Source organism: Cricetulus griseus, chromosome 3 (genome assembly GCF_003668045.3).
Source record: "Cricetulus griseus strain 17A/GY chromosome 3, alternate assembly CriGri-PICRH-1.0, whole genome shotgun sequence".
In the NCBI taxonomy this organism is placed as follows: domain Eukaryota; kingdom Metazoa; phylum Chordata; class Mammalia; order Rodentia; family Cricetidae; genus Cricetulus; species Cricetulus griseus.
In genome coordinates this window covers 274,509,742-274,537,591 of record NC_048596.1, presented here as the reverse complement: position 1 = coordinate 274,537,591, position 27,850 = coordinate 274,509,742, and the positions used below count along the sequence as shown (strand labels likewise).

General features: G+C 51.8%; 3 protein-coding genes and 1 long non-coding RNA gene across 11 annotated transcripts in view; 3 read left to right on the top strand and 1 right to left on the bottom strand.

Moving 5' to 3' along the window:
- The window catches only part of Fam193b (family with sequence similarity 193 member B), a 33,147-nt gene extending 22,787 nt beyond the window's left edge, over nucleotides 1-10,360 (top strand). For all 8 annotated transcript variants that reach the window (XM_027409776.2, XM_035442999.1, XM_035443000.1 and 5 more), the window contains 4 exons: nucleotides 5,627-6,632; nucleotides 6,782-6,857; nucleotides 7,806-7,919; nucleotides 9,858-10,360. In XM_027409776.2, coding sequence (XP_027265577.2) covers nucleotides 5,627-6,632; nucleotides 6,782-6,857; nucleotides 7,806-7,902 — 1,179 coding nt within the window. In that variant the 3' untranslated portion in view covers nucleotides 7,903-7,919; nucleotides 9,858-10,360. The remainder of the gene's footprint in view (nucleotides 1-5,626; nucleotides 6,633-6,781; nucleotides 6,858-7,805; nucleotides 7,920-9,857) is intronic.
- On the bottom strand, nucleotides 157-14,171 carry LOC113835058. Its single transcript, XR_003484194.2, has 2 exons — nucleotides 13,722-14,171; nucleotides 157-1,273 (listed from the first exon to the last, which is right to left on the bottom strand). It is a non-coding gene; the product is annotated as an uncharacterized LOC113835058 (long non-coding RNA).
- Nucleotides 14,116-19,800, top strand: Ddx41 (DEAD-box helicase 41). The gene is made up of 17 exons (XM_027409777.2): nucleotides 14,116-14,271; nucleotides 14,346-14,456; nucleotides 14,623-14,782; nucleotides 14,861-14,935; nucleotides 15,052-15,112; nucleotides 15,219-15,355; nucleotides 16,098-16,170; nucleotides 16,283-16,436; nucleotides 16,513-16,649; nucleotides 17,444-17,606; nucleotides 18,002-18,133; nucleotides 18,368-18,439; nucleotides 18,556-18,652; nucleotides 18,791-18,940; nucleotides 19,022-19,093; nucleotides 19,207-19,317; nucleotides 19,481-19,800. Exons 1-17 carry the CDS (start codon nucleotides 14,197-14,199, stop codon nucleotides 19,615-19,617), a joined length of 1,917 nt encoding a protein of 638 aa, XP_027265578.1. The 5' UTR covers nucleotides 14,116-14,196; the 3' UTR covers nucleotides 19,618-19,800.
- A 1,008-nt stretch (nucleotides 19,801-20,808) lies between these two features.
- On the top strand, nucleotides 20,809-26,537 carry Dok3 (docking protein 3). The gene is made up of 5 exons (XM_027409778.2): nucleotides 20,809-21,747; nucleotides 22,641-22,946; nucleotides 25,213-25,312; nucleotides 25,406-25,578; nucleotides 25,674-26,537. The coding sequence occupies exons 1-5, from the start codon at nucleotides 21,457-21,459 to the stop codon at nucleotides 26,361-26,363; spliced, it is 1,560 nt and encodes a 519-aa protein (XP_027265579.1). The 5' UTR covers nucleotides 20,809-21,456; the 3' UTR covers nucleotides 26,364-26,537.
- The last annotated feature ends 1,313 nt before the right edge of the window (nucleotides 26,538-27,850 follow it).

Here is a 27,850-nt window from a genome sequence, read left to right as displayed (position 1 = left end):
AGGGGTCCCTCACCCTAACCTCTGGGGTATGATTGATGCTGGCTGCCAAAGAACCTTGGTGTGGCTCAACTGCTATGGGAAGGTCTGGATGAATCTGGGAGGCACCAGGGTCAGGGAAAACCTGGGGCAAGTAACTGGAGAAGGAAATGGCCTGAGTCCTCCAAGCCGAGGTCATTTATTCATTTAGCAAGTATATCCACAAATAGTGGGAACCAAAATGTTAAGTTCTCACCCTAGAGAAGCTTAGTCCAGTAAGGAGAAGTCTCTCTCTCTCTCTCTCTCTCTCTCTCTCTCTCTCTCTCTGTCTCTCTCTCTCTTTTTGTGAGTGTGTGTGTGTGTGTGTGTGTGTGTGTGTGTGTGTGTGTTTCTTTGTCTTTCTTTCTCTCTCTCGCCCAGAAGTGTCTTCACAAGAGGTTGACTCATCACCTGAGTCCCAGGGAGTAAGGACAGATTCTCACAAGCAGTGTGGTAAAGCCAAAGCTGGAAATAGCGGAGAAGTGGGGCAGGTAATGGAAGTAGAAGCCAGCCTCCGAGGCCCTGCTGAAGGTCAGTTTTGACAGGTCTCTAGATGAGAGGGTGTCACCAGATGGTTGTCATCAGTTAGTACACTGGTCAGGCCTGTGTTTTGATTGTCGTGTGGTGGTGCAGGAGGCACATGGGAAGACAAGGGAAGAAAACTTTGAGTTTCGTACCTAGGCAGGGAAATACAGGACCAAGGGAAATGACTGAGGGTGGGACTGGAGGGCAGAAGTGACAAGCTTGGGTATTCTAGTAACAGCACAACAACACAGTGATGGGTGTCTCCCGGGTGGTGGCCAGCGTGCTGATGGTGCTTGTGACAGACAGAGCCAGGATGGCAGTTGCAGAAGACGGGATGCAGTTGGAGCACATTGATTCAGAGGGCAATGTGAGACACCAAATGCAAGTGGAGGCATAAGACCAGCAGTTGCCAGCAGAGAGATGTAATTGAAGCCAGGGGAGTGAGCCAGTCCTCGGCACTGAGGGCTAAACCCAGGGAGCTATTCCTGGACAGCCTTGCTGCTGGATGAGCCTTGAGTTGATGGCTTGTCACCTGGGAGTTCATTACTTCTTCTCCTGCCTACTACCAGCTGTGTCTGCACAGTTCCACATGCAGGAGCCACCATCTGAAGAGATTTGGCTTGACAGCCAGCTAGTTCCAGTTCTTGGGTGGTCAAACAACTCCTAGAGTTCTGGAAGGCAGAAGTGATTCTCCATCCTTTCAGCCCAAGGACAACCAGGATCCTTCTGCTGCCTGAAGTAGCAAACCAAAAGGTCCCGCTGTTAGCTTCAGAGAACAGTCAACCTTCCTTTACCCCCACCCACCCAAAGTTGCCCTCCTGAGGTTTTCAGTGAGTTACTGTGGTCTCTGGCCTCTTTAAGCAGTCCCCAGAGGGCATGTTCAGTAGTTCCCAGGTCTGGTGTACTTTTTAACTGTATACCCTTCCTGAAAGGCTGTCATTCCAGGACTCAGTTCATGTTTCCTCCATTGCAGACACCCTCAGGGAAGTCTTCCCTGCACCTTGCGTCTCTCTAGGCTGCCATTCATCACACTCCTCTGATCTCATGCTGCCTGTACAGTCACTGTCAACCAGGCCCTCTGAGCTCCCATTGGTTTTAACTAGTTTAGCTGCCATCAAAAATCCAGCTTCCCTGGTAGGCATGTAGCGATGACTGCTTACTCTCCTACCTTGGGAAGTAGGTGAAAACAGGGCTTTCCTGATCCCTCACCCTACTGTCTGTCACACATTACTTCCTATTTCTGGCCTTTAGGCACTACTCCCTGATCCTTTGACCCCTTACTGTGTCGTCTGCATCCTCACAGCCATTCTTCTTTGTCCACTTAATGTCCTCTGACCCTTTCTCTTCTTCCCATGCCAGCCTAGCACTCACTTGAGTAAGTGAACTAACCCGCCATTCGGCCTTTTTCTTACCGGTTCTCTTGCCTGTTGCCCTTTTGTCACATCTGCTCAGAAAAACTGAAGCCCATGCTGCCCTATTGCCTCCCTAATACACCCAGAGTATAGCATGTGACTAGGTTTATGTGATATGCAGCTGGGTGTGCTCCCACTTGCTTGAGCTCTCGTGTTGGCTGGCTGGCCTGTAGTTCCATGGTTCTTTTATTCTTTGTCATTCCCATTCATGGGACCCTTTTGTCAGACCCCTGATTCTCCATTCTTGAGGCTGTCAACTGCTTTCCCCTGTCTTGTTAACAATTCTGTTTTCATCAAGGAAAAAGCCATGGGATAAACCTCCCCATCTAAAGGAAGGGCTGTCCCTCTCGCATCCAGTCCATACAGTCCTCCTTTGCTTCCCCAGCTCAGGCTTCCTGCTGTTTCCAAAGCCTTTGATTGGTAGACATTGTCTGGGGCCCAAACTCAGACTCCGGCCACAAGATCTCAAGTCTCCCCTCTGGTCTGGCTCCATCACATGCATGCCTTTGTGCCCGCTATTGAGTTCCTGGAAGCTAGAGCCAGCCTTTCCCGCTCTCCCTGTTTGCCTCCTTCATCATAGCTATAATTTTTGAAAGCTCTACATCCATGTTCATTGTTTTCACTTCCCATTGTCCCCTAACCTTCAGTCACCACTTTATTGCCAATCCAAGGTATGTCTTGGTTATGTGTCTGTCATAGTTGTCTGCTAAGTGACATTTGACACTGTGTTTGTGCACCCCTTTAAACTGTGTCTTTGGCTCCCTGACTTTCAGGCAAGTAGGGCCTAGGTACGTAGTGGCAGTGGGCGCACCATCTTCTCCATGTTTCTTACATTCATTAGCTCCTGTCCCTCACCTAGACTTTGTAGAGCACATCTCTCTGGGAAAGAGAAGCGGTCCAGGTGGTATTTTTACCCTGTACTTGACACTGGCATCTCTGCTAACTGTTGGTCCTTCGGGAATATCCTGTAGTCACCTCAGACTCAGTATATCACAAAAGAAGCCTGCCTTTTCTTCTACATTATCTGCTTAGTAAAGGGACCACTTCACCCTGGGCACTGTCGTGAGGAAGTGCATTGTGACCAAAAGCAGTGAGCCTTGGAACTGGACTTCGGTTTGAAGCTCAGCTTGATCACACTTGCTGTATGACCTTGGGCAAATCACTTCATCTCTAAGCCTTGTTTTTTCCATCTATGAAATGAGAATAACAGTATCCTAAGTGGTAGATGGCCATGAGGGTGGGGTGAGATGACGCATGGAAACTTGGGCAGAGTGCCTGGTACAGAGGTGCTTGGTGCATGGGGGTCACTGTAGCAGCTCTAGGGGTAAAGTTTTCTGAACATGTGCCATTTTACCTTCCTGACCACAAAAATATCTACCTATGTTAACCCCACACCCTCAACTCAGACCAGTCCACTTTTCTCTACCCACAGCATCTGATTTTAAACCCTTCAGTTGGTAATCATTGACTGCCTTAGGTTCAAACCCAGACTTGTGCACAACCTGCAGAGCTCCTTAAGATCCAGCTGCTGTCTAGCCTACCAGCTCCATCTTTCAACCTCTTATTTTTTAAACTGCCTGTCTTCTAAGGTCTAGACACCACACCTCTTCTGGCAAAAAAAAAAAAAAAAAAAAAAAAGTAAAACAAAACTTTGCTCTAGCTGTACCCTGGTGTAGTTTTTGCTTGCTATTGATACACTATTCCACTTGTCCCTGCTTTCACACTTGTTCCTTCTTCCACCTAGAATGTGCTTATCTCATTTTTCTCAGGGTAATTTCACTCATCCTTCAGTACCCCTCCAGGAACGCTCTCACATGACCCAGGCTGGGTTAAAAGCACCTTGTGCACCATGTACTTTGTGCCCTGTAGCGTTTAACCCTGTCACTCTGAATTAAACAGTCCATTTATATGTCTCTCTTCCTAGGCTAACTGAAGCTGGAAGCAGAGACCGTGTGTCTTGTATCCAGCTGCACTCCCAAAAGCTTAGCCCACTGCCTTACAGTCGGTGAGCAAATGGAACTGGAAAGTCTGCAATTTCTGAACTATGCTTGGCGCCTTGTCCTGATTTTGTCACTTAGTAGCCACCGAACCTTGAGTCAATTTCATATTCTTGCCAAAGTCAAAGTTCATCATCTGTAAACTAGGCATCATGCTGCAGCAAGGGCAGTGGTGAGGGTTAAAAAATGACCTGCTGCCTGGAGCCGGATTTTTGCATGGAACCTCGCTGTGTTTCTGTACTTTCTCCTTTTGGCGCCAGTGTTTGTGATGAGGAGGTGCTACCCACACCAGTGCTTTTCAGACTTTCTCAACATAGAGCAAGCATTTCTGTGAATGAGCAAAAACTTCTTACCCCACAGAGAAATCCTGTCTCGAAAAACAAGAAAACAAAAAACCTTTTTATTCATAACAACCCGAAGCCAGGCTCTGCTGACTCAGGGAGACAGGGAGAGGCCATCCTTTCAGTCTCCAGTACACCTGCAGACACTCCTCCAGGCCACACTGCTGCTCTCCTGAGTAGGCAGGGTCCTAGCACATGGGAAGGAGACAGGCACCAACCCTTTATAGCCATCCTCAGCAACTTTTTCTCCTAAGTGCTAAACTTGGACCTTAGGGTTCAAGGAGAGTAAGTGATTTGTCCAAGGAACTCTAAGGAAAGCTGAGTTTAGGTATGCAGTTTTCAGAAAGACAAGAGAACACATGCCTGCCCCCTGAGGCAGAGGATCACACTGTTTCCGTTGATTCTGTAGTGATGGCAAGTCTTTTCTCCTCAGATTCATTCTCCTCTGTCTCCCCCCTCAGTCTGCAAGTCAGCTGGATATGCGTGAGGTGGGGCTCTGCCACACCCTTCCCATCTGACTCCCAGCTCCCTGTGAAGGCCTTAGTTAGTCTCTGGTACCTTGGGTTTGGGCAGACAAATGTGGATAACTCCACCCCTAGATGGATTTCCATTCTCCTTATTCAAGTCTGGGGCCTCCCAGTCTTCATCTGCGCTCAGGGGCTGCTCTTAGATCTTGTGAGGACCCTGTCACTGATGATGGTGTGCTATAGGACATGCTTTAGATGTGGGCTGGGATATATGGAACTGGCTGAGCTATGTATGAGAGACCTTTTTTTAAAAGATGCCCCTCTTCAGTAGTACAGCATCAGAAAGGCGCTTGCGTGTCAGCCACTCTGAGCAGCTCAGTTCCTATATCTTATTTCCTTTAAGACTGCATAATAATATTTTCCCTGCTACCTACAGAATTGAAGAGACTGCCTGCCTCTCCATAGCCATGCATCCCCCACTTTGTTCTTTATTCCAGAATCATTGTCTCTACTTTGCAGATGAGTCTACTGGGGCCTAACTGGGGAATGAGTGAATTACTCAAGCTCATGCTAACTCATGCCTAGGAAGCAGGTCTAGCCTTCTTAGACCCAGAACTGACACAGGCTCATGATGGATAAACTGTCAAAACCCTACCCTCGGGAGCTTATTTGTGCTTCCACCCCCAAGACTTGATACCATCTGGTGTCGCTGACCCCTCATTCCTGCAGGGCTGAAGACCATGTGGAGATCACTAGTCTCTGCCTTCAGCAAGTGAGTGGCAAAGCTAAGTCCCGGGCTAATGTGTCAGGTGTCACATTGTACCTGGTGGCTGACAGACCTCTTCTGAAACTGCCTCTTTTATTGGCAGGAAAAAGAGAAGGCCCGGTTGGCAACAGAAGCTCTGAAGCAGGTGAACCGTGTTTCTGGAAGTCAGTCGCCAAGGCCTGCCAGGGAGAGGCTCCTAGAGTGGCCTGACCAGGAGCTGGACCGGGTCAATAGCTTCTTGAGCAGCCGCTTGCAGGAGATCAAGAGCACCGTCAAAGACTCCCTGTGTGCCAGTTTCAGCACATGTGAGCTCGACATGGAGAGCAGTGGCTTTCAGGAGGGGACTTCAGAACCTCAGCCCCAGACTCCAACCCCTTCAGACCTCAATGGATCCTCTGAGCAGCAGCCTGACATCAACCTTGACCTGTCCCCTTTGACTTTGGGCTCCCTTCAGAGCCACTCGTTACAAGCTCCAAGTGAGCCAGTCGCAGCATGGGCAGAAAGGAGAGACCCTCGTCCACCATGGACAGAGACGAGGGGTCCCCCACCTGGCGTCCCTGAGAATGGGCTCGTGAGAAGACTCAACACTGTGCCCAACCTGTCTCGGGTGATCTGGGTGAAGACACCCAAGCCAGGCAACCCTAACTCTGAGCAGAGCTCAAAGGAAGTCCCTAGCTGCAAGCAGGAGCTGTCTGAGCCTGTGGCCACAGGTGGGAAGCCAAGAAAGAGCAAGAGACAGGGAAGTCAAGTGAAGAAGACTGAGGCGGGTCTGGCCCCCTGGCCTCCAGCCAACCTAGAGGCTCCCAGTGCCAAGAGCCAGACATCTAGCCCCAAGCAGCCAGGCAAGGGCCCAGAGCCTGCCAAAGTTGGTAACTGCGCAGAACCTGGAGAGGGCAGCCGGGGGAGCAGGCCAGGACCAAGTTGGGCTGACAGCCCCAAAATTGAGAAGAAGGGTAGTTCCTGGCAGAATTGGCCCAGTGAGGCCAAGGCACGGACTCAGGAGCAGGAATCTGTGCAGACCCCAGGCCCAGCCAAGCCACAGAGCTTGTCCCAGGGCAAGGGCCGCAGCCGCCGGAGCCGCAAACAGGAGAAATCAGCCTCCTCCTTGGGTGAGTGCACCAGGAACCAAGTGGCTCAACCCCCACCCCCAACGAGCCATGGGGTGGAGGGCAGTCCCCGTGTATGGGCAGCACTGCCCCCAGCATGACCCCAGAGGCCTGGCCATGGGCACTGAGCCCTCCTGGCTGTGTCTTCCTAGACGATGTGTTCCTGCCCAAGGACATGGATGGGGTGGAGATGGATGAGACAGACCGAGAGGTGGAGTACTTCAAGAGGTAGGTGTGTGCTGCTGCCTTTCTCCAGCTGAGGGCACTCTATGCCCATACCCAAGTCCCATGTCGTGTCTCAGACCTGAGACCGTCCGTAAGAGAGCCTCACCACCCTTCTAGGCCCTTCCATGGAGTCTGAACCCAGGGAACCGCTTTGTATGACAGAGCATCTGAGAAGGTGCAAGGCGTAAGGAGAAGGAGCCATGTTGGGACAGAAAAACTAGGACTTTTTCCAGCTTTATCCATTTTTATTTCTTACTCATTTTTGGACAGGGTTTCAGTGCAGCACTGGCTGCCTTAGAACTCATTATATAAATTAGGCTGGCCTCAAACTCAAAGAGATCCCCCTTCTCTGATTCCCAAGTGCTGGAGTTTTCCTTGTACTTCCAGTGGGTCAAGCTATAGGAACCGTCTACACAGTGAGATTCAGAACTACACAACCCACTGATTGGTACTGTTAGATGGCTAAAGGCTCACGTGATAGGGCCACTTCGGGAAACCTTCACACCAGCCAGGAGGTTAGAGGAGACCTTTCTGGGAGAGGACTGAGATTGAGCTAAGCTCACCAGGTGAAGTGATAGTAGTGGGTCAGTGTGTACAAAAGTCTGAAGGTAAAACCAGCTCATTACAGTGGGAGTAAGGGAGAGATGGACAGTTTGTGTCTCAGAGCAGCCAGTGAAATTCTCTTGCCTGTCAAACCCAAATACCTGGAAGCCACAGTGCCTCCTTAACGCCAACTTGTTTCTTTCCTTTTGTTTTTAAAGAGGCTGACTGTATAACACAGGCCTCAAATTCATGCTAGTCCTGAGTGCTGGGACTACACTGTATAGCACCACTCTGGGCTTCCAGCTTGTTTCTTAGTGAATGGAACATGTTTTGTCTAGAGGTGGGGTTCCCGTGAGGACAGGAGAGAACCTTTTACTGTGTTTACCCATATTTTTCTAAACCCAATAGGTTCTGTTTGGATTCTGCAAAGCAAACTCGTCAGAAAGTTGCTGTGAACTGGACCAACTTCAGCCTCAAGAAAACCACTCCTAGCACAGCTCACTGAGGCAGAGACCTCAGCTGGTACTTGCACCCCCTTCTCCCATCCCTGCCACTTCTGTGCCCCTCTTCACCACTCTGTGCTCTGGCTCTGGGGACTGGGGCTTAGGGCTTGCTGTCCCTGCTGTCTCCCCTCTATAGCAACCACATATCCAGGCTCAGTTGCTGCTGATCTGTGCTGTCCTTTTCTGTGTCTGCTCACCCACGGCCACCTCCCTGGTTAGTCCCCCCTCCCCCTTTGCCGCTGTTTCTCCTGAAGGTCTGCTTCTTAGGATGGCATCAGTGGGGCTCAATCTCCTCCCAAAGCCTCCAGGCAGCAGTAGAGTTCATGGAGCTGCACCACGTTTGGGCATTGGGCTTAAGTCCCATTTGCTCCCCCAGTGTAGACTCTGAATGCCACCCACCTTAAGCAGTGTGAGAGACCAGCCCCTAAGGGAACAGTGAGGGGCAGGTGAGCTACAACAGGCCTTCAAGGCATTAGTGGAGGCTTTTTCCCCAGTAGGACAAGTTCCCTGAGGAACTAGTAGCTAAGCTGCCTTTTGGGAAGAATCTGACCCACAAGCAGCTCTGGCCACCCCTCCAGCCACCTGCACAAATCCTTTTGTCTGAACTATTGACATATTGGATAATGTTTTGGGGTGGGGTGCCCAAGACTGGAGAAAGACTCCAGGCATGGAACTTTACTGCGGAAGAGATATGAAGGTTGTACACAATATTGGGGCCCAAGGCTATTCAGTTCCATGTTTGGTGTTTTGGCTTTTTTTTTTTTTAATGATTTATTTTTACGTGCATTGGTACTTTGCCTTCGTGTATGTATATGAGAGGGTGTTGAATCCCGTTAGAGATAGTTATGAGCTGCCATGTAGGTGCTGGAATTTGAACATAGTTCCTTTGGAAGAGCAGCCAGTGCTCTTAACCTCCAATCGTCTGTCCTGTCCCACAGTTCCATGTATTAATCTTGTGCTGTATACCTGGATCAGGTCTTTGTCTGACAGCTACAGAGCTGCCCTTAATACAGTGGGAGGCTTAGACAGGTGGCCTCATCTCTGTTTGCATACTCTTGAGGTCCCCATCTGTCTCTGTGCTCCTCTCCTCTTTAAAAGGTGAAGTGGTCAGCCTCCTGGACCCTGAACAAGTCCCCAGGCAGTATACAGGCCTGAAGCCAGGACAGTCTTCAGAGCTGAGGCCCCTGTGCTGTGTACATGCTGTCCCCAAGATAAGACTGTTTTCTGCAGAATTGCCTCAGGCTTCCTGTGTTTTGAGGCATCTGATCCTCTGCCTGCCACACTGGATAACCACACCCCAAGGGCATCTTCTGGGCTAAGGCACCCACCCTGTTACCTTTCTTCTCCACCACCACAAGAGCTAGGAATAGCAAAGACTGCAGACATTTATCTGTTGCCCCATGGAAGGAAAAAGGGTCACACCTCCTCACATAAGTCCAATTTCCCTGGTTTCTTGGGAAACCTAATCCAGCCATCAACTTCTACCTGGGCTGATCTCTTCGAAGATAGGAAGGCCGTAGCCCTCCTCCCGCCCTCATGAGTGCATGTCCTAGAGTCTCTCCATCATCTTCAGGCAGGATTAGGACCCTGCAGTGCTGGCAGACTCAGGACCCCACCCATTCTGTTTCCTTGGAACCTGAGTAGGAGTCCAAATACAGGACTGAGAACCAGCAACCAAGCTCTCAGCCCTGACCTGTGCTGCAGAAAGGGCCTCTGGTCTCTCAGGGATTGTCCCATATGTTGACAGAACCTCAGGACTGGGGCTCTGTCCCTCAACAGTTTTAAACTTCATTTTCCACTAGAAATTTTCAAATTTCCATTCAGGACACAAAGCCAGCCGGGGTCTGGGGAGAGGCTGGTGCTGTGATCCACCCCAAACCAGAGCCAGAAGGGCAGGGTGGGGGCGGCATGGGATGGAGCTGGTGCTCACTGTGACTCTGCCATTTTTTCCCTTCAGGCCTACCCAGGTCGACTTCTCCAGGTCATCTCAAGGCCCCAACTCAAGCTGCAGATGGAGTTTCTCCTCCGTGTGCCCTTCTACCCGTCCTGACCTCCCTGCTCCTACCACCCTGACCAACCAAAAGCTGAATGGATGCCATGCTCTGGACCTCAGCAGAGCCGCTTCCTGGTGCTACGCAGCCTCCACACGCAGAGCCCAGGGAAAGAATGGGCTGGCCTGTGAGCCAAGGGCTGATGGTACTGCTGGCCCAACACTGCTCTCTTTGTGTTTGGTTTTGTTTTGTTTGTTTTTTTTTTTTTTTTTTTTTAATTCTTTACTTTTGATACTGTGAATATCTTTCATGCAGAAAGATAAAGCAACATTTGGACACAGAGTGTAATGGTGATTTGCCGGTCTGAATGGGGAGTGGGTGGGATCTGTGTACTCAAAAACAGAGGATCTGTCTTGGTCACCACTATGGAGCGTACTTTGTATAAACAATTTGTCATATTTTCACTTAATTCTTAGAGTCCTCCAAGCATTCCTAAATGTGACTGATAGCCTAATTTAAAGAAGAGGAAACCAAGGCTCAGAAACTACGGTGATGGCCCGGCGGTTGGTGGTGCACACCTTTAATCCCAGCACTTGGGAGGCAGAGGAAGGTGGATCTCTGTGAGTTCGAGACCAGCCTGGTCTACAGAGTGAGTTCCAGGACAGCTTCCAAAGCTACACAGAGAAACCTTGTCTTGAAAAACAAACAAACAAACAAAAAAACAGAACAAAAGACAGTACAGTGATTACTGAACAAATTAGTCTGGTTAAGTGGGCTAAAGTACAAGGCTGTGATTCCACTGCCCAGGCCCTTCCTTTTATTGGGAGGACCCAGGTACACGAGACTGGAACACTCTATGGGCTGTAGTTGCCCCTGATCTTTGGAGATGCTGAGAACACAGTACCTGCTCAATCCATGAAGCAGTTCAGTTTGGTGCTGAAGGCCTGGAAGATTCCTGGAGAGCCACTGATATTTGACACTTTTTATTAATTTATATTGTATGGGTGTTTTGTCCACATATATGTGTGCTCCATGCACGCAGTATCTGTGGAGGCCAGAGGAGGGCGTTGACTCCCCTGGGGCTGGAGTTACAGATGGCTGTGAGCTACCATGTCGGCGCTGGGGATTGAACTGGGTCCTCTGAAAACAGACAGTGCTTCCCCCCCCACCCCCCCCAGGGTTTCTCTGTGGCTTTGGAGGCTGTCCTGGCACTCGCTCTTGTAGACCAGGTTGGTCTCAAACTCACAGAGATCCTCTGCCTCTGCCTCCCGAGTGCTGGGATTAAAGGCGCGTGCCACCAATGCCCGGCCAGACAGTGCTCTTAACTGCAGAGCGATCTCTCCAGCCCCCAAGAGAGTTCCTGACCTTTAGTCCACATTGAAAGGCCAAAGAAGTGGTAACAATAATAAAGTAGATGTGTTCAGCAGTAAGGTAAAAACAGGCAGCAAAAAGCTTTTCCCTTATGTCCAGGCCATCACCTGGGAAAGTGCTTCCCATTCTGGAGGAGGTCTTCACCCTCAGTAAACCCTTCCGGGAAATGCCCTTACAGACCCACCCCAGGTATGGATGTCTGCTAGCTGATTCCAGTGTTAACCCTTACCCTTAGCTTTTTCCTTTCAAGGTGGCCATGTGGCTGCAGGTTGGATATGGTCTTCATACATCTGTGTGAGACCAGGTGTAGTGTAGGAAAGGCTATGAGGCCTTTGTGCACCCTCCACCTATAGCCATGGCCAAGTGAGAACCACCTACACCTTACCAACAAAGTTGGAGCAGTTAAGGGCAACCTGAATTTTTATGAATTAGATCTGATTTCCTACTGGGAATGAAATATGTTCCCATGGACCTGAGAGTAAGACAAATACTGAACATCTACAAAGTCAAGAAATTCACTTCCATCCTCCCAATTTATATTTTAATATAACAGGATTGCTAAAAATACCTTACATACGCTATGTCCAAACTGCCTAGAGTAGTTATTTTCTATTAAATGCACTTTTTGGGGTTTTGTTGTTGTTTTTGATGATGATGTTTTTTTTGTTTTTGTTTTTGAGACAGGATCTATATAGCCCCAGGTGTCCTGGAACTCACTATGTAGACAGAGCTGGCCTCAAACTCACTGAGAGTGAGTTTGCCTCTGCCTCTGGAGAGCTATAATTAAGGTATATAACACCACACCAGGCCTAAATGTCTTGGTTTTTGTTGTTGTTGTTTGAAGATTTATGTATAATGAGTGTTTTGCTTACACCATGAGCCTGGTGCCCAAGGTCAGAAAAGGGCATTGGATTTCATGGAACTAGAGTTACAACTGTTTGTGAGATACCATGTGGGTGCTGAAAATCAAACTGGGTCCTCTGCAAGAACAAATGCTATCAATGGTAGTATTCAGACATTTGCCCTTAGGGTCCTGACAGGATACCATTCACTGTGTTCCCTTATAAAAGGCAGGCCTTACCCGGATGGTGGTGGCGCACACCTGTAATCCCAGCACTGGGGAAGCAGTGAGTTCAAGGCCAGCCTGGACTGATTCACAGAGAACACACAAAGGCAGGCCTTGCCCACCTCCTGCCCTCCCTTTCTGTTGTCCCATCCCTGTGTGCTCCCACCTTGTATGGCACCTACTCTCTCTCCCACTGTTTTTTAAATTATAACATTTAGTCCTGAGCCATTTCTTCCTAAATGCCATTCTTAACTGAGCTTTCATGGGTAACACAGTGTCTGGAGGTGTACTCTGCAGGCCAAGAGCCATCCACAACTGGGCATCAGTTTCCTTCTAAAGAAAGGGAGCAGGATTCCTGCCTCTTGACCTGTTCAATCCCCAGGGAAGGGAAAGCAGATGAAGCCTTCCTCTGTATCTGTTGGCTGTGTTTCTCATACTTTGAACAGCTATCTAAAATTCCAGTTGTGCCATATGTGAAGGTCTGGTCAGGTACTACAAGTCTTTGGTGTTGGGCACTCGTTCCTAGCATATGCAGTCACCAGTGAGGCTTGGCGACCTTAGTTCTAACTTTGGCTCACACTCTCCTCTTCCACAATTACTCATCCTTTATGAATTCCAGTTTTTTGTTTGTTTGCCTTAAGTTGGCAAAGCTGGCCTCAAACTTAGAGAACTGCCTGCTGTGCTCTGCTAGGATTAAAGGTGTCCGACTCCTGGCTTTTTTTTTTTTTTTTTTTTTTTAATTCCTGCTCATCGTTTGCATGGTACAAGAGAAGCCATTTGCTAGGAGTGTCACGAAAATCGATTTGTGTTGCCTTGGGATGATTGTAACCGTGGCACACAATCTCAGTACTCCCGAGCCTGAGGCAGGAAGATCACCACAAGTTTGAGGCCAGGCTTGGCTATAAAAACAAATCCTTAGCCGGGCCTTTAATCCCAGCACTCGGGAGGCAGAGGCAGGCGGATCTCTGTGAGTTCGAGGCCAGCCTGGTCTCCAGAGCGAGTGCCAGGACAGCCTCCAAAGCTACACAGAGAAACCCTGACTCGGGGGGGCGGGGGAACAAACAAAAAACAAATGCGTACATTTCTCATAATCTAAAAACAAGTAAATAGGTTCTGTCTTCACGGCGTGTCCTGTCCCTCCGCTCCCTCTTGGAAACTGCTGCGTGTGATCAATGGTCCTATTAGGGACAGTCTTAGGACGGGGACTAGTTCTGTCATTCCTCCTAAAGTGAAGTTGGGCGCGTGACAACCTGAGCGCAGCCCCTTTCCGTCTACCCCACTGCAGCTTGCTCTACTCTCAGCCCCGCTCCCGCTCCGCTACCGGTGAAGCCTTCACTTCCGAAGCCAGCGCCTCCAGAGCCCTCTAGATTCCCGGGCGTCCTTTTACACTTACAGGGCCTCCACTGAAGACGCTGACTGCCGGGGGTGGTGGCGCACTCAGGAGACAGGCAGGACAGCGTGGCTACACAGAGCAATCCTGCCTCAAAGAGGGCCCACCGTGACCATTGTTTTACTTGTGACCGCGCGGGGCAGAGGCGTCACCCTGCCGGCCATCAGTCCTGCCTGCTGCGGGACTGCGGGCCTGGGTAGCCGCGGGAACCCCTCTTGCAGGGCAGGGCCCCAGGCCACCGGAGGGCGCAGCATCCTCCCGGGAACATGCGCGGAAGAACGCCCTGCTCCGCACGGCTCGAGTCTTCTGCGCATGCCTGCAGTCCTCCCGTTACCCACAAGGCCTCGCCAGATAGTTCCGATAGGCTCCGGCGCCCGCCCACAGAAGCGCTGGAGGAAGTTTGTCCCGGTACGCGATCCGGCGCGCGCGCCGTTGCTAGGCGACGACGACAGTTTGTCGCCGTCTGATTGGAGTTCAGATGAGGCGTGGTTTTTCGTCCGGGCATTGCGCATGTGTGCGACCAACGATGGAGGAGTCGGAACCCGAGCGGAAGGTGGGAGTGAGGCTGGGCCCACGCGAGGGGGAGCGGGAAGGGGAGGGGCCGTGGGCTGACTCGGGTCTCCGCAGCGGGCTCGCGCGGACGAGGCGGCCGCGGGAGGGAGCCGCTCCGAGGACGACGATGACGACGACGAGGACTACGTACCCTATGTGCCTCTGCGGCAGCGCCGGCAGCTGCTGGTGAGGGCCGCCGTCCGGGGGCAGCGGGGGCGTGTGGTCGGCGTCGGCGGGAGGGGGCGAGCCGGGGAGCCGGGGTCCTGGCGCCGACCCTCCCGGCGCTATGCACCCCGCCCCCCCATCTGCCGAGTCCTGGGCTTGACTCTGAGGGACGCTGCTGGGACTTCAGCTCCAGAAGCTGCTGCAACGAAGACGCAAGGGAGCTGCGGAGGAAGAGCAGCAGGACAGTGGCAGTGAGCCCCGGGGAGATGAGGACGACATCCCGCTGGGCCCCCAGTCCAATGTCAGCCTCCTGGATCAGCACCAGCACCTCAAAGAGAAGGCTGAAGGTAGGCTGAGCCGGGAGGAGAGAGGCTGAGCCTGGGATACCGTGCCCCTGACTCTCTGACATCTTCGGCTTTTGTCAGCGCGAAAGGAGTCGGCCAAGGAAAAGCAACTGAAGGAAGAAGAAAAGATTTTGGAGAGTGTGGCGGAAGGCCGAGGTATGATTATAGCTGGTGCAAAGAGGAGGTGGACTGAGCCCCCCCCCAGCCCCAAACATATTGTGTCCCAAGGGGTCTGAAGCAGGAACCCCACTGAGCTATGTCTGTCTCCTCAGCCTTGATGTCAGTGAAGGAAATGGCCAAAGGCATCACATATGACGATCCAATCAAAACCAGGTATGTCTTTCCAGTCAATGTTTGTGGCTCAAGACGGGCAGTGATACTGAGGCACAGCCATACCTACAGCCTGGGCTAACCTCTGCTGTGCGCTGCCTACCTGCAGTTGGACCCCCCCACGCTATGTCCTGAACATGTCTGAAGAGCGGCATGAGCGAGTTCGGAAGAGGTACCACATCCTGGTAGAGGGAGATGGTATCCCACCGCCCATCAAGAGTTTCAAGGAGATGAAGTTTCCTGCCGGTATGTGCGGAGAGGGAGAATCCATGCTTTTTGTAATCCAGCCTCTGTGAGATTGTGCCCCAGCTCCCGCTGAGCGCAGCAGCGGGGATGGAAGGGTTGAGATGGGATATCCCTTTGTGGTTGGTGGTGGTGGTTAGTTCTGGCAAAGAAGTTCTTCCGAGACAGGATCTCACTCTGCAGCCCAGGGTGACCTCCGATTCATCCCTGCCGAATGATAGTGCTAACATTGTCAGCATGACCTCCCATGCTCTGTGTGGAGAGGTAGGCTTGAAACCAGGTGTCACTGTGGAGTCCGGCTTGTCCCAGAACTTAGCTGTGCCTCCCAGATTCGGGGCTACGGGTGTGTATCCCCCCTGGCTAGAGAAAGGGTTTCTTTTCTTTTCTTTTTTTTTTTTGGTTTTTCAAGACAGGGTTTCTCTGTGTAGCTTTGGAGCCTATCCTGGCACTTGATCTGGTGACCAGGCTGGCCTCGAACTCACAGAGATCTGCCTGCCACTGCCTCCCGAGTGCTGGGATTAAAGGTGTGCACCACCAACACCTGGCTGAGAAAGGGTTTCTTTAAGCTTGTTTTCAGATGCCTCAGCTGTACACGTTCACTGTCTTCTGCTTGGACAGAGCTTTAGTGAGAGCACTGTTAGGCTCAGATAGATGGGCACCAGATGTTTCATGACTTGCAACTTAATACGCAGAGCTGGTTTTACAGGATTCAGAACTCTAATAAAACACCCATTATTTTTTACAGCCATCCTTCGAGGTCTGAAAAAAAAGGGCATTCTCCACCCAACACCCATTCAGATCCAGGGCATCCCTACCATGTGAGTCTGGGCTGTGGGCGTGGGGCCCTTGAGAGCTACAACAGAGAAGCAGGGCCCATTTGTCCAACTGTCTTCTGCTGGGCCCAGTCCTGAAGCTGTCCTCTCCCAACAGTCTGTCCGGCCGGGACATGATTGGCATTGCCTTCACCGGGTCAGGCAAGACACTGGTATTCACACTGCCTGTCATCATGTTCTGCCTGGAACAAGAGAAGCGGTTGCCTTTCTCCAAGCGTGAAGGGCCTTATGGCCTCATCATCTGCCCCTCGGTAAGATAGGATAGCCTGGGGTCAGGATAAGGACTGAGGCTGACTTCTGGTACCAGCCTTATCTCTATGCCTTTAGCGAGAGCTGGCCCGGCAGACCCATGGCATCCTGGAATATTACTGCCGTCTGCTGCAGGAGGACAGCTCACCCTTGCTGCGCTGTGCTCTCTGCATCGGGGGAATGTCAGTAAAAGAGCAGATGGAGACCATCCGACAGTATGTACAGACACCCTGTCTCAGGCATCCCCAGCGTTCCCAGAGAAGCAAAAGAACCCTTTAGTTTAGCGCATGCTCTCCCACAGCTACGTGAGTCCAGCCCTTGAGGGAAAGTGGGGGTGGGTGCGGTGGAAGGATGTGCTGGGTGTCGTGGGAATGTGAAAGATGGGTTGTTCCCATTCTCTCGAGATGTAAGAAGTCAGGGAAGGCTTTACAGGGAAGGTGCCATTTGAATTCTTGCAGAGGGGCAGTTCAGGCATGAAGCTCAGAGATGAAACCTAGGGTGTCCCGAAAAATCAGAGCTATTCACTGTGATTAGCCAAGGAAACTAAGGTACTGACATGAGGCCAGACCCCAGTAGCATGTCTGACCTTTCCAGGTAGTAGTATAGTCCCAGGAAGACATCTCCAACTCGATGAACGTGGCCCTGAGATCATAGTCATAGCATATGCCTTGCCTGATCCTCAGACCATCCCTGTGTCTGAGGTATCTGCAGACTCAAGGAAGATGTAGGCACAGAAAAGATAAAGTCAGCTTATGAGAAAAGTGAGTCCAACAAGGGGAATGCAGGAACCAGGGGTCTCTAGACAGCCCTCTTGGGAAGGTGTTTCAGGGTGAGTACAGGCCAGAAAGGTGCCCCACCACCACCACCAGATAAGCAGCATGGCTGCACATAGGGGCAAGTGCTGAGACACAGGGAAGGAAACAGCAAAAGCAGAAGCCAAGGTCCAGCCTCTGATAGGTGATAGGGAGAGCCAGGTAGCCCAAACCTCAGGGTTTCTTTTTGTTCTCAGTGGTGTGCACATGATGGTAGCCACACCTGGACGCCTCATGGATTTGCTGCAAAAGAAAATGGTTAGTCTGGACATCTGTCGCTACCTGGCCCTGGATGAGGCTGACCGAATGATCGACATGGGCTTTGAGGGCGACATCCGTACCATCTTCTCCTACTTCAAGGTGCCCCACCCCTGCCTCACTCAGGCATTCCTGCACAGACATGTGTACACTCATGTACTCCATGGTGACCTGCAGAGAGTCTGTGCACTGTCATGCCTCTGCTTTCAGCACCCTCAGACCCCATCCCCTATATGCCCTCCGTCTAGCCCTGCATGCCCTTAACTCAGTGGTTCTCAGCCTTCCTAACACAACCCCTTAACACAGTTCTTCATGCTGTGGTGGCCCCCAGCCATAAAATTACTTTGTTGCTACTTCATAGCTGTAATTTTTCTACTGCTGTGAATTATAATGTAAATGTCTGATATGTAGGATATCTGATATGTGACCCCCCCCAGAGGGATCATGACGCACAGGTTAAGAACCACTGCCTTAGCCCTAGCCCCACTCTTCCTCAGGGCCAGCGGCAGACTCTTCTCTTCAGTGCCACCATGCCGAAGAAGATTCAGAATTTTGCTAAGAGCGCCCTGGTAAAGCCCGTCACCATCAACGTGGGACGTGCTGGAGCAGCCAGCCTGGATGTCATCCAGGTAGGCAGGCACTCCTAGCGAGCAGTCTTACCAGTACAGGCTGAAGCTAGCCATGCTCCCCTGATGCTGAGAGTCCACCTTGTGACCTTTAGCCAAGGCCATTCTTAGGCTGTCCAGCCCTCAATGGCAAGAGACTTCTGATCACCCAGCCCAGACTGAGAGCCCCGCTACAATCAGGGCCATGAATGGTGAGCCTAATCTTGGGGTCACCTGACCTGGCCCTTATGGTGGCAGGAGGTGGAATACGTGAAGGAGGAAGCCAAGATGGTGTACCTGCTCGAGTGCTTGCAGAAGACACCCCCACCTGTGAGTACAGCTGGACCAGGCTGGTCCCAGAGTTCCCAGGATGAGAGACGATGGTAGGGAAATATGATGGGGACTCAGTATGACACCTTCTGACTAGAGTTGGCCTTTTTGGGCAGGTGCTCATCTTTGCAGAGAAGAAAGCAGATGTGGATGCCATTCACGAATACCTTCTGCTCAAGGGGGTTGAGGCTGTGGCCATTCATGGGGGCAAAGGTCAGAATGGTCACTACATTGGCATAGACCTGCTGCCATGACTACTCCCTGCCTTCCCATTCCCTGCCCTTGCCTGGCCAGCCTGTGCTGCTCCCAACATTCCTACTATGTTCTGACACATAACCTTACTCACCCTAGACCAGGAAGAGCGGACCAAAGCCATTGAGGCATTTCGGGAAGGCAAGAAGGATGTCTTAGTGGCCACAGATGTGGCCTCCAAAGGCCTGGACTTTCCTGCCATCCAGCATGTCATCAATTATGACATGCCTGAAGAAATCGAGAACTATGGTAAGAAGTTTGGGATATCAGTGGGCTGGACGGGAGGGCCAGGTGTCCAAGGGGTAGGCTGCAGACTTTCTTTCCTCACAGTGCACCGAATTGGCCGCACCGGGCGTTCAGGAAACACGGGGATTGCTACCACCTTCATCAACAAGGCCTGTGGTGAGTCTGTCACTGTAGCTACCTTGGCTCTGCCTTGGGCCCTCCATGTGTAGCCATCCAGGTTGTAGCTCCAGGATGGAGCCTGATGCTACCCCACTATTCTCCTTCCTTAGATGAGTCAGTGCTCATGGACCTCAAAGCCTTATTGCTGGAGGCCAAGCAGAAGGTACCGCCTGTTCTCCAAGTGCTGCACTGTGGGGATGAGTCCATGCTGGACATTGGAGGTACGTGTTGAGCAGGAGCTCCATCTCCAGTGTGCAGCTGGGTGGCTGGGGCTGGTAAGGCAAACAGACTGAAATAGCAGGAAACTAGTCCAGAATGGTAGGGCCAGCTTGGGGTCTGAAACTTGGTCCTGTGACCTTGCTGACCCTTCTCTCCACCCCCCAGGAGAACGTGGCTGTGCCTTCTGTGGAGGCCTTGGCCATCGGATCACTGACTGCCCCAAACTTGAAGCTATGCAGACAAAGCAGGTCAGCAACATTGGCCGCAAGGACTACCTGGCCCACAGCTCCATGGACTTCTGAGCCGTCTGTCTTCCCTCTTCTCCCCAAGAGGCATCAGTTGCAGGACTCCAGCCGTGCATACACCAGCCCTCAAGACAAGAAGCCAGCCCCCTTGGCCCAGCTGGCCTGGGCAGTCCCAGTGCCCCCAGAATTACTATTTTTGTTCTTCCCCTGCTGTCATTAAAGCACAATCCCTTCTCTTCAGCTCTTCCTCTTTCTCGCCCACCTGCCCCGTGGTTCCTGGACAAGCCTTACCCTCTGCCCCAGAGCCACCCTGAGGCAAGACGTCAACATCTCCCAGAGTTGCCAGCCTGCTGTAGAAGGGACTGGCCAGCTGGTGTCCTATCTGGGGGTTCAAGAGTATCTGGTCAGGAATGCCCAGTAACTCAGGAGCCACAGTTGGGGGTCACGGGGAAATGGTTGTGTCCCTAGTCTCCCTGCCACTTGACACTGCTACTCTTCCTGTGCCTGCTCCAAGGCCTCCAAAGCCTCTGGCTACCCCTCCCTGCCTCTGCAGGCTCCCAGCCAGAAATCCCCTGCTCTATCTTCTGAGGAAGTGGTAGATGCCACAGAACTGCCATTCCAGCCACAGACACCCTCTGCCTCTGTTGGCCCCCACTCTTTACTGGGCTATAAGGACAGCAATGAGCCAGGTAGATGCTGTCATAACTGGGGAGCCACAGGTAAGATTCATACATGCAGACATCTGTTGCAAGACTAGCCCACCAACCAGGACTTCACCTTGCAGCAAGAGGGGGCAAAGAGGCGGCACAGCCGTAGCCAGGGCCTTGGTTCTTGTGCACCAGGAACACTATGTAAAGCGTATACTGATTCAGCAAAGACAGCGGTTGCTCAACCTGTGTTTGTCACTCCGTGTGAGGCCAGTGGCAGGCAAGTTACTTAACATCTGAGCCTTAATTTCCTCATTATTAAAATGTTGATGAGAATGTAAAGGACAGGGTCAGACTGAGCTCAGAGCCGCCTGGGCCACAGTAGACAAGGAGCCAGGAGCCAAAGGGCCCCTTGAATGTATTTCCTGTCTACTTTGTGACCACCAAAGAGCATTCCTCACCCTGGTTACAGCAGTCTTTCCCAAGGTGACATTACATGAGTGACGCAATACTTCCATAATTAATATTCGTGCACAGCCCCAGTCAAGGTCTCTAACAAGGCAAGTGGGATGGGGCGGGGTGGGGTGGGGCGGGAGGAAGACTGGGGCAGGAAGCAAAGCTTTAAGGATCATGTGATCTCCCTGGGGAGCACCCTGGGGGCTTGTCACCCACACTTGAGTGACAAGCAGTGAGCCTGACTGGAGCCCTGCTGCTTGTTGTGTGTACTGTGGGCTGCTTCTCTCTCCTACCCTGAAGAGTGGTCAGGGAAGGCCTCCAGGAAGAAGCAGCCGCCTGTGGCAGGAAGAGCAGTGGTAAGGATTGCCCAGAAGGGACTAATGTGAAGAAACACAATGGAGGAAGTAAAGGCGAGAACACAGGGGGTGGAGTGGCCCAGACGAGACTGAGAGGGAATAGCGGGGGTTGGTGGACACAGCCAGGGTGGGCCCAGGCCTAGTGAACTTTGGAAATACTTCCGATTGGGCTGGGAATATAACTCAGTGGTAGATCAATTTCCTTAGCACACCCAAGGCCCTGGTTTAAACCAATACTGCTAGAGAGGCAGGTAGGCCTCAGAATGGCAACCAGGAGAGAGAAGAGTCTTAAGGATGGGGCCAGGGCTGTGCAGTTCCCATCCTTGGGGTGCACAGCTGCCTCAGGATGGGGGAGGGTTCAGAGCTCGTGACTCAGGGCATCCATCCTGTGGTAAAACACTCACGTCCAGCTGATCCAGGTACATGCGCAAGAGGCAATGGTCCCCCAGTGGCCTCAACTCCCCATAGGCGTGTGTAGTCTTGGAAAGGCAAGAACCCTAAGGTTCTGCTGTCCCTTCAGTGAAGCCCAGGCTCCCCTCCCCCTAGCCCTGCAGCTGTCTCTGGACAGAGGGAGGGGGAAGTGGCCAGAAGGGGAAGTCAGAGGAGCTCCCGTCCAGCCAGCCTGTCACCAGTCTCCTCGGGTCTTCAGAACAGCCGTGGTCATGGAGTCTGTGGAGGCCCCGGTCAAGGATGGCATCCTCTACCAGCAGCACGTGAAGTTTGGCAAGGTGGGGACCTCAGGCTGCCAGCCATAGACAGAGAATAAAATCTCTGCTTAGCCAGCCAGCCTGTATGGACCTGAGCGAACCGGGAAGGGAATCTGGGTGGGCTGAAACCTGGGAATTTGGGAGTGGAGGTTCTTGGCCTTAGGTTAGGGCTGAAGCATCCTTTGAAAGCCTCCCTCAAAATGGTAGGGGTGCCAAGACAGTGGAAGAGTCTCAAGCAAAACCTACGTGTGCGATGGCCCCGAAGCTGGGGAAGGTCAAGGCCTGAGTGGCAGGACCCTTCCCAGCATGGAGTAGCACCCTGCAGACGAAAACTGGGTCCCCAGACACTCGGGAGGAGAGGGGTCGAGGGTTCATTTTCCTCCTTGAGCACAAGATAGTACGCCCACAGTTCAGCTGCAGCTGCTCCCTGGGTAGAAAACTGTTTCCTTTGCTAGATATCATTTGCATGTTTCCTTCCTTACCAGCATGAAGCTAAGGCCTCCTTCCCACCGCACCCAGTCATGGACTAAGTGCCCATTTTGGTTGGGGGTTAGCAATAGACAACAGTGTCCATTGGCCTGCCCCAACCACTAGATAAGCCGGTGGAAGTCCCAGGCTCCTATCTCATGGCCTTGAGAGACTGCTTAAGGTTTTGTTTGGTTTTGGGGTTCTTTTTGTTTGCTTGCTATTGCTATGGAGATCATTCAGAAAAGGGCAGGGTGGGATTTGAACTTGGGATTGACTAACCCCAAATACAGACTTCTTCCTGCTTACCTTTGCCCTAGCAAAGCATCCTCCTTCCTTTGTACCCTAAAGACTTAGAGAGGCAGAAGTCAGGTGACCAGTTGCTCAGCAGTTTGTACAGAGTTGAGTGGCGGGGGGAGCCTTCTCCCCAAGAGTCTATTTCTTTACAGAAATGCTGGCGGAAAGTGTGGGCTCTGCTGTATGCAGGAGGCCCATCAGGTGTAGCTCGGCTGGAAAGCTGGGATGTTCGTGATGGTGGCCTGGGGCCAGCAGGCGACAGATCCACAGGGCCTGGCCGACGAGGCGAACGTCGGGTCATACGCTTGGCTGACTGTGTGTCTGTCCTGCCTGCGGATGGTGAGAATTGTCCCAGGGACACTGGCGCCTTCCTGATCACTACCACTGAACGAAGCCACCTGCTGGCTGCACAGCACCGCCAGTCATGGATCGGCCCCATCTGCCAGCTGGCCTTCCCAGTGAGTATAAAGTGAACTGACCTGCGGAGACCACCTTACCCCTCTTACTCATGTCCTTGCTTAGTCATACTCTGCCACTTGGTAAGCACTGGCAAATCTGGCCAACAGCTCATAAGTCCATGAATCTCAGATCCCCATGCATGCTATAGAGAAAATCCAACAGTAGATCAGGAAACCTCCAAAGAGGAGAGTGGGCTTGCGCCCTGAACCCCAGTTGAGGACCCACCAGGCAGAGGATTGAGAAAGGTGTCCAAGACACACTGACAAGTATTGTAATGCTGGTGTCACGGGCAAAGGCCCTGGGGTGGGAAAACATGGTATGGGAAGGAGCAGAAAGTAGGCCAGCAGCTGAGGCCAACAGGAGTCAGTGACTTTAGGAAGTTCAGTGAGAGCCTGTGGGAACCTCCTCGGGCCATGTGTGGATTGGAGGTTTCATACTGAATCAGAGGAGATGGCTTTGGAGTATTAAAGCCAGAGGCTGATGGTTGTGAAAACTAAGGGTTCATGGTAGAAAAAAACAGTCAACTCTGGTAGTTCCTTGGAAAGTTAATCATGGAGCAGCTGGAGAGATGGCTCAGCAGTTGAGAGCACTGGCTCCTCTTGCAGAGGCCACAGGTTCAATTTCCAGCCTCCACACCGCACTCACAACTGTTAAGTCCCAGGGATAAAACACCTTCCTTGGGCCTCCATAGTCTGTGTTCACTTGTAGTACACAGACACATGTGTAGGCAAAACACCCATACACATAGCAATAAATAATAAACACTTTTTAAAACCAATCAGGGAGTTACCATATGGCTGCAATTCTCCTGATTCTTGTATAACCAAGAGAATGAAAAGATGTTCAGGCAAAATGTGGCCACCAGTGCTCATGGCAGCACTAGTCACCATTGCCAAGAAATGAAACAACATAGGACTATCCCCTGATGAAAACAAAACCTTAAGCTGGGCAGCATGGCCCAGGCCTGTAACCCCAGCATTTGGAAGGTGGAGGAAGAAAATTCAGCAGTTCAAGGTCATCCTTAGCTATTTGGCCAGTTCCAGGCCAGCCTGAGCTACTTAGACATTGCCTCAAAAACAAGACAATAAAAAAACAACCAGCCTGGCAGTGGTGGCACACACCTTTAATCCCAGCACTCAGGAGGCAGAGGCAGGAGGATCTCTGTGAGTTCAAGGCCAGCCTGGTCTCCAGAGCGAGTGCCAGGACAGCCAGGGCTACACAGAGAAACCCTGTCTTGAAAAACTAAAACAGGCCAGGTGTTGGTGGTGCACGCCTTTAATCCCAGCACTCGGGAGGCAGAGGCAGGAGGATCTCTGTGAGTTCAAGCCTGTTCTCCAGAGCGAGTGCCAGGATAGGCTCCAAAGCTACACGGAGAAACCCTGTCTCGAAAAACCAAACCAAACAAAAAACAAAAAAAAAAAGAAAGAAAAACTAAAACAAACAACAAAAAAACAACCAACCAAACAAAACAAAACAAAAAACAAGGAATCTTGAACAAATACAGCACAAAAAGCTAGCATATACCATTTTTTAATTCATAACATATCCAGAACAAAGAAACACATACAGACAGAAGGCAGGCGCATGGTCACCAGGGGCCGTGGGAGGCAAATGGTAGTACTAGACTGTCATTTGTGATGATGAGTTTTGGAATTAGGTGCTGCTATGGCTATACAACCTTGTGAATATAGGAAAACCACTGAATTGGGTATTTTAAAATAGTAATGTTGATTTGTATCCTTGTTTTTTAATTAAATGCTCAGAATGAAAGGAGGTGGGGTTTTGGCTTTGGCCATGCTCTTGTGTCAAGGTAGTTACACAGTGGACTATCAGAACCTGAAAGAATTTCAGACCTGGTTGTGGGATGGAAGTCGGGAAGGTCAGGGGTGACCTGCAGGGGGCGATAGGGAGATGATTGGAGAAGCCTGAATTTTTACTTGCTGCCCCTGCCTTTTCATCGCTGCAGACTATCAAAGCCACATGGAAACCAACCCAGCCCCTGGCCACATCCCCCTGGTTGCCTCCAGCTTTAGAGCACTAGGAATAGCCTTGCACTGCAGGGGTAGCCTTGCTTCAAGACCGGTTCTCAGGGGGCCCAGTGGGGATTGCTGCCCATAGTACGGATGGGAAATGACACAGGGGATCCCAGAGTCCTGCAGAGTGTGAGGCAGAGTGGGACTGGTTCGTGGAAGCTGTTGCCCGCTGACACTGCTGGGGAGGAGGAGCAGGATGGGTTCTAACTGATGACTGTAATCTCTTCCTTAGGGCAACGGAGAGTGTTCTTCCAGATCGGGGCAGGCTGAGACTCCAAAAAGGGGCTTTGTTGCCATGGAGGAAAACTCTATCTACTCCTCCTGGCAGGAAGGTGACTCGGGGGAGACCCTAAGGCAGGCCTGTGCCCGCCCACCCCAGCACTGTCCCTGAGAACTGATAAAATGTCCTTGCTTCCCGAGTACAGTGGGTGAGTTTCCAGTGGTGGTGCAGAGGACAGAGGCCACCAGCCGCTGCCGCCTGAAAGGGCCTTACCTCCTGGTGCTGGGCCAAGATGATATTGAACTTCGGGAGACTTCCAGCTCCCAGGCCTGCTACAGCTGGCCGTACCATTTCCTGCGCAAGTTCGGCTCTGACAAGGTAAGGTGCTGACCAACTTGACAGGTCCCTACAGGAAACAGTGGTCCTGGCTCATCAGCCACTGACCCCTGCCTGCCTGTGTCACTTGTGTGCAGGGCGTGTTCTCTTTTGAAGCTGGCCGCCGTTGTAACTCGGGTGAGGGCCTTTTTGCCTTCAGCAGTCCACGTGCCCCAGACATATGCGGAGCTGTGGCTGCCGCCATTGCCCGCCAGCGGGACCGGCTTCCAGAACTGGCCATGTCCCCACCCTGCCCCCTGCCTCGGGCCCTTTCCCTACCCTCCCTAGAGCCCCCTGGAGAGCTTCAGGAGGTGGCCCCGGGATTTGAGCTAGCCACTTCCAGAAAGCTGCCTAGGACTGACCCTGGGCCTCAAAGCCTGCCACTGCTGCTCAGCCCCTCACAAGATGGAACAGTATCTGGTCTGTATGCGTCTGTGTCCAAGCAGACCAGCAGGCCCGCAGCCAGTGGGAATTACCTCTATGAGAACCTGTGCATGCTGGAGACCAGTCCTGAGCTGTCCAATGGGGCTCCCGAGTCCCAAGAGGGCCCTCTTGGTGGCCACAGCCCCCTGGCCAGCCCCATCTACCACAACAACGAGGACCTGAGTTGGCCTGGCTCGGCCCAGGACAGCAGCCTGGAAGCCCAGTACCGGAGGCTGCTAGAGCAGGAGCTGGACGAGGCTGCCAGCCCTGGCCGCTCTGGTGCACAAGCAGGCATCAAGGCCAAGCTGGTGACCCTGCTGACTCGAGAACGGAAGAAGGGCCCTGCTCCCTGTGACCGGCCCTGAAGGCCTGTGCAAAGGTGATGCCCCAGGAAATGGAGGGAGCAACTTCAAACATATCCCCCGCCTCCTCTGACAAGCAGAGACGAGCCAGGCAGCCTGGGGAGGAGCCACACACTGCCCTATCCACTCCCAGCAGAGAGTGTACAGATTGACCAAAAATAAAACTTGCCTACCGACTTCCCCTGGGTTCTGCCTATGACCCACAGTCCATACTGACACATAGTACCCTTATGTTCATTGTAGCAAACTCCAGGCCTTTATGCTGAGTGTCCTGAGCCTGACTTTAGCCACCACTGGGCTAAAATCTACTCGAGGCAGAGGGACAGGAGACAGGTAGTCTGAGCTCTCTGTGGTTCTGTGCAGCAAAAATGACAGCCGGACAGAGGGGGAGACATGAGATCTGTGACAGAAGCACCCTAAACTGAGTCAGAAGGGTAAGCATGGCCCAGCCAGGCAGGCTGTGATCAGGACAGAGGTGATGCCCCAGAAAATGGAGGGAGCAACTTCAAACATCCCCTGCCCCCTCTGACAAGCAGAGACGAGCCAGGCAGCCTGGGGAGGGGCCACACACTGCCAGGCTCAGGAGGGTCATTTATGAACCAGGGTTGGCGGTGGTTGTCCTGCAGTAAACTGGGCGCCATCCTTGGAAAAGATAACAGACTTGGCAAGGAACGATAGGAAGGCTGGTTCTGGGGGACAGAGGAAGTGGGGTGGCTAAGCTGTGGAGGGGGTGGTGGGCACAGGGCAGGGGTGTGGTGGGGAAAGACTGGAAGAAGGGCTGTAGATTGTACACATCCAAAACACTCAGCAGTTTGAAAATATGTCTGGAGAGCCTCTGGCCGGCTTCATCAACTATAAAGAAATAATGAAAATGAAAAACTAAGCAATAAAGTCATGTGGGACTGGAGGCAGAGCTCGGTGGTACAGGGTACAGCTAGTGTGAAGAGCTCAGCGGTATAGGGCATAGCTTGTGTGAGGGAGACCCTTCAACACACACTCACAAGTAAAACAACCTTCAACACACGCAAGTAAAACAACCTTCAACACACACTCACAAGTAAAATAACCTTCAACACACACTCACAAGTAAAATAACCTTCAACACACACTCACAAGTAAAATAACCTTCAACACACACTCACAAGTAAAACAAAAAGACAGCATTATCCAGGAGGCAGAGACAGGTGGATCTCTGTGAGCTTGAGGCCAGCCCCATCTCTATGGTGAGTTCCAAGACAGCCAAAGCTACAGAATGAGAGCACACCTCAAAACAAAGCAAAAACAGGGCTGGAGAGATGGCTCAGTGGTTAAGAGAACTGACTGCTCTTCCAAAGGACCCAGGTTCAATTCCAGGCACCCACATGGCAACTCAAGACTGTCTACATCTCCAAGATCTGACACTCTCACACATACACACAAGCAAAATGCCATTGCACATAAAATAAAAATAAATTTACAAAAGAATTTTTAAAAAAAAACAGCCAAACAAA

What these genes read in the sequence shown, in the direction of transcription:
- Ddx41 (XM_027409777.2), top strand. Translation starts at nt 14,197, where the DNA reads ATGAGGCGTGGTTTTTCGTCCGGGCATTGCGCATGTGTGCGACCAACG. An exon ending in ATCCAGGGCATCCCTACCAT is followed by an intron (nt 16,171 to 16,282) that starts GTGAGTCTGGGC and finishes CTCTCCCAACAG; the next exon opens with TCTGTCCGGCCGGGACATGA. An exon ending in CAGATGGAGACCATCCGACA is followed by an intron (nt 16,650 to 17,443) that starts GTATGTACAGAC and finishes TTTTGTTCTCAG; the next exon opens with TGGTGTGCACATGATGGTAG.
- Dok3 (XM_027409778.2), top strand. Translation starts at nt 21,457, where the DNA reads ATGGTCCCCCAGTGGCCTCAACTCCCCATAGGCGTGTGTAGTCTTGGA. An exon ending in AGCACGTGAAGTTTGGCAAG is followed by an intron (nt 21,748 to 22,640) that starts GTGGGGACCTCA and finishes ATTTCTTTACAG; the next exon opens with AAATGCTGGCGGAAAGTGTG. An exon ending in CTACTCCTCCTGGCAGGAAG is followed by an intron (nt 25,313 to 25,405) that starts GTGACTCGGGGG and finishes TCCCGAGTACAG; the next exon opens with TGGGTGAGTTTCCAGTGGTG.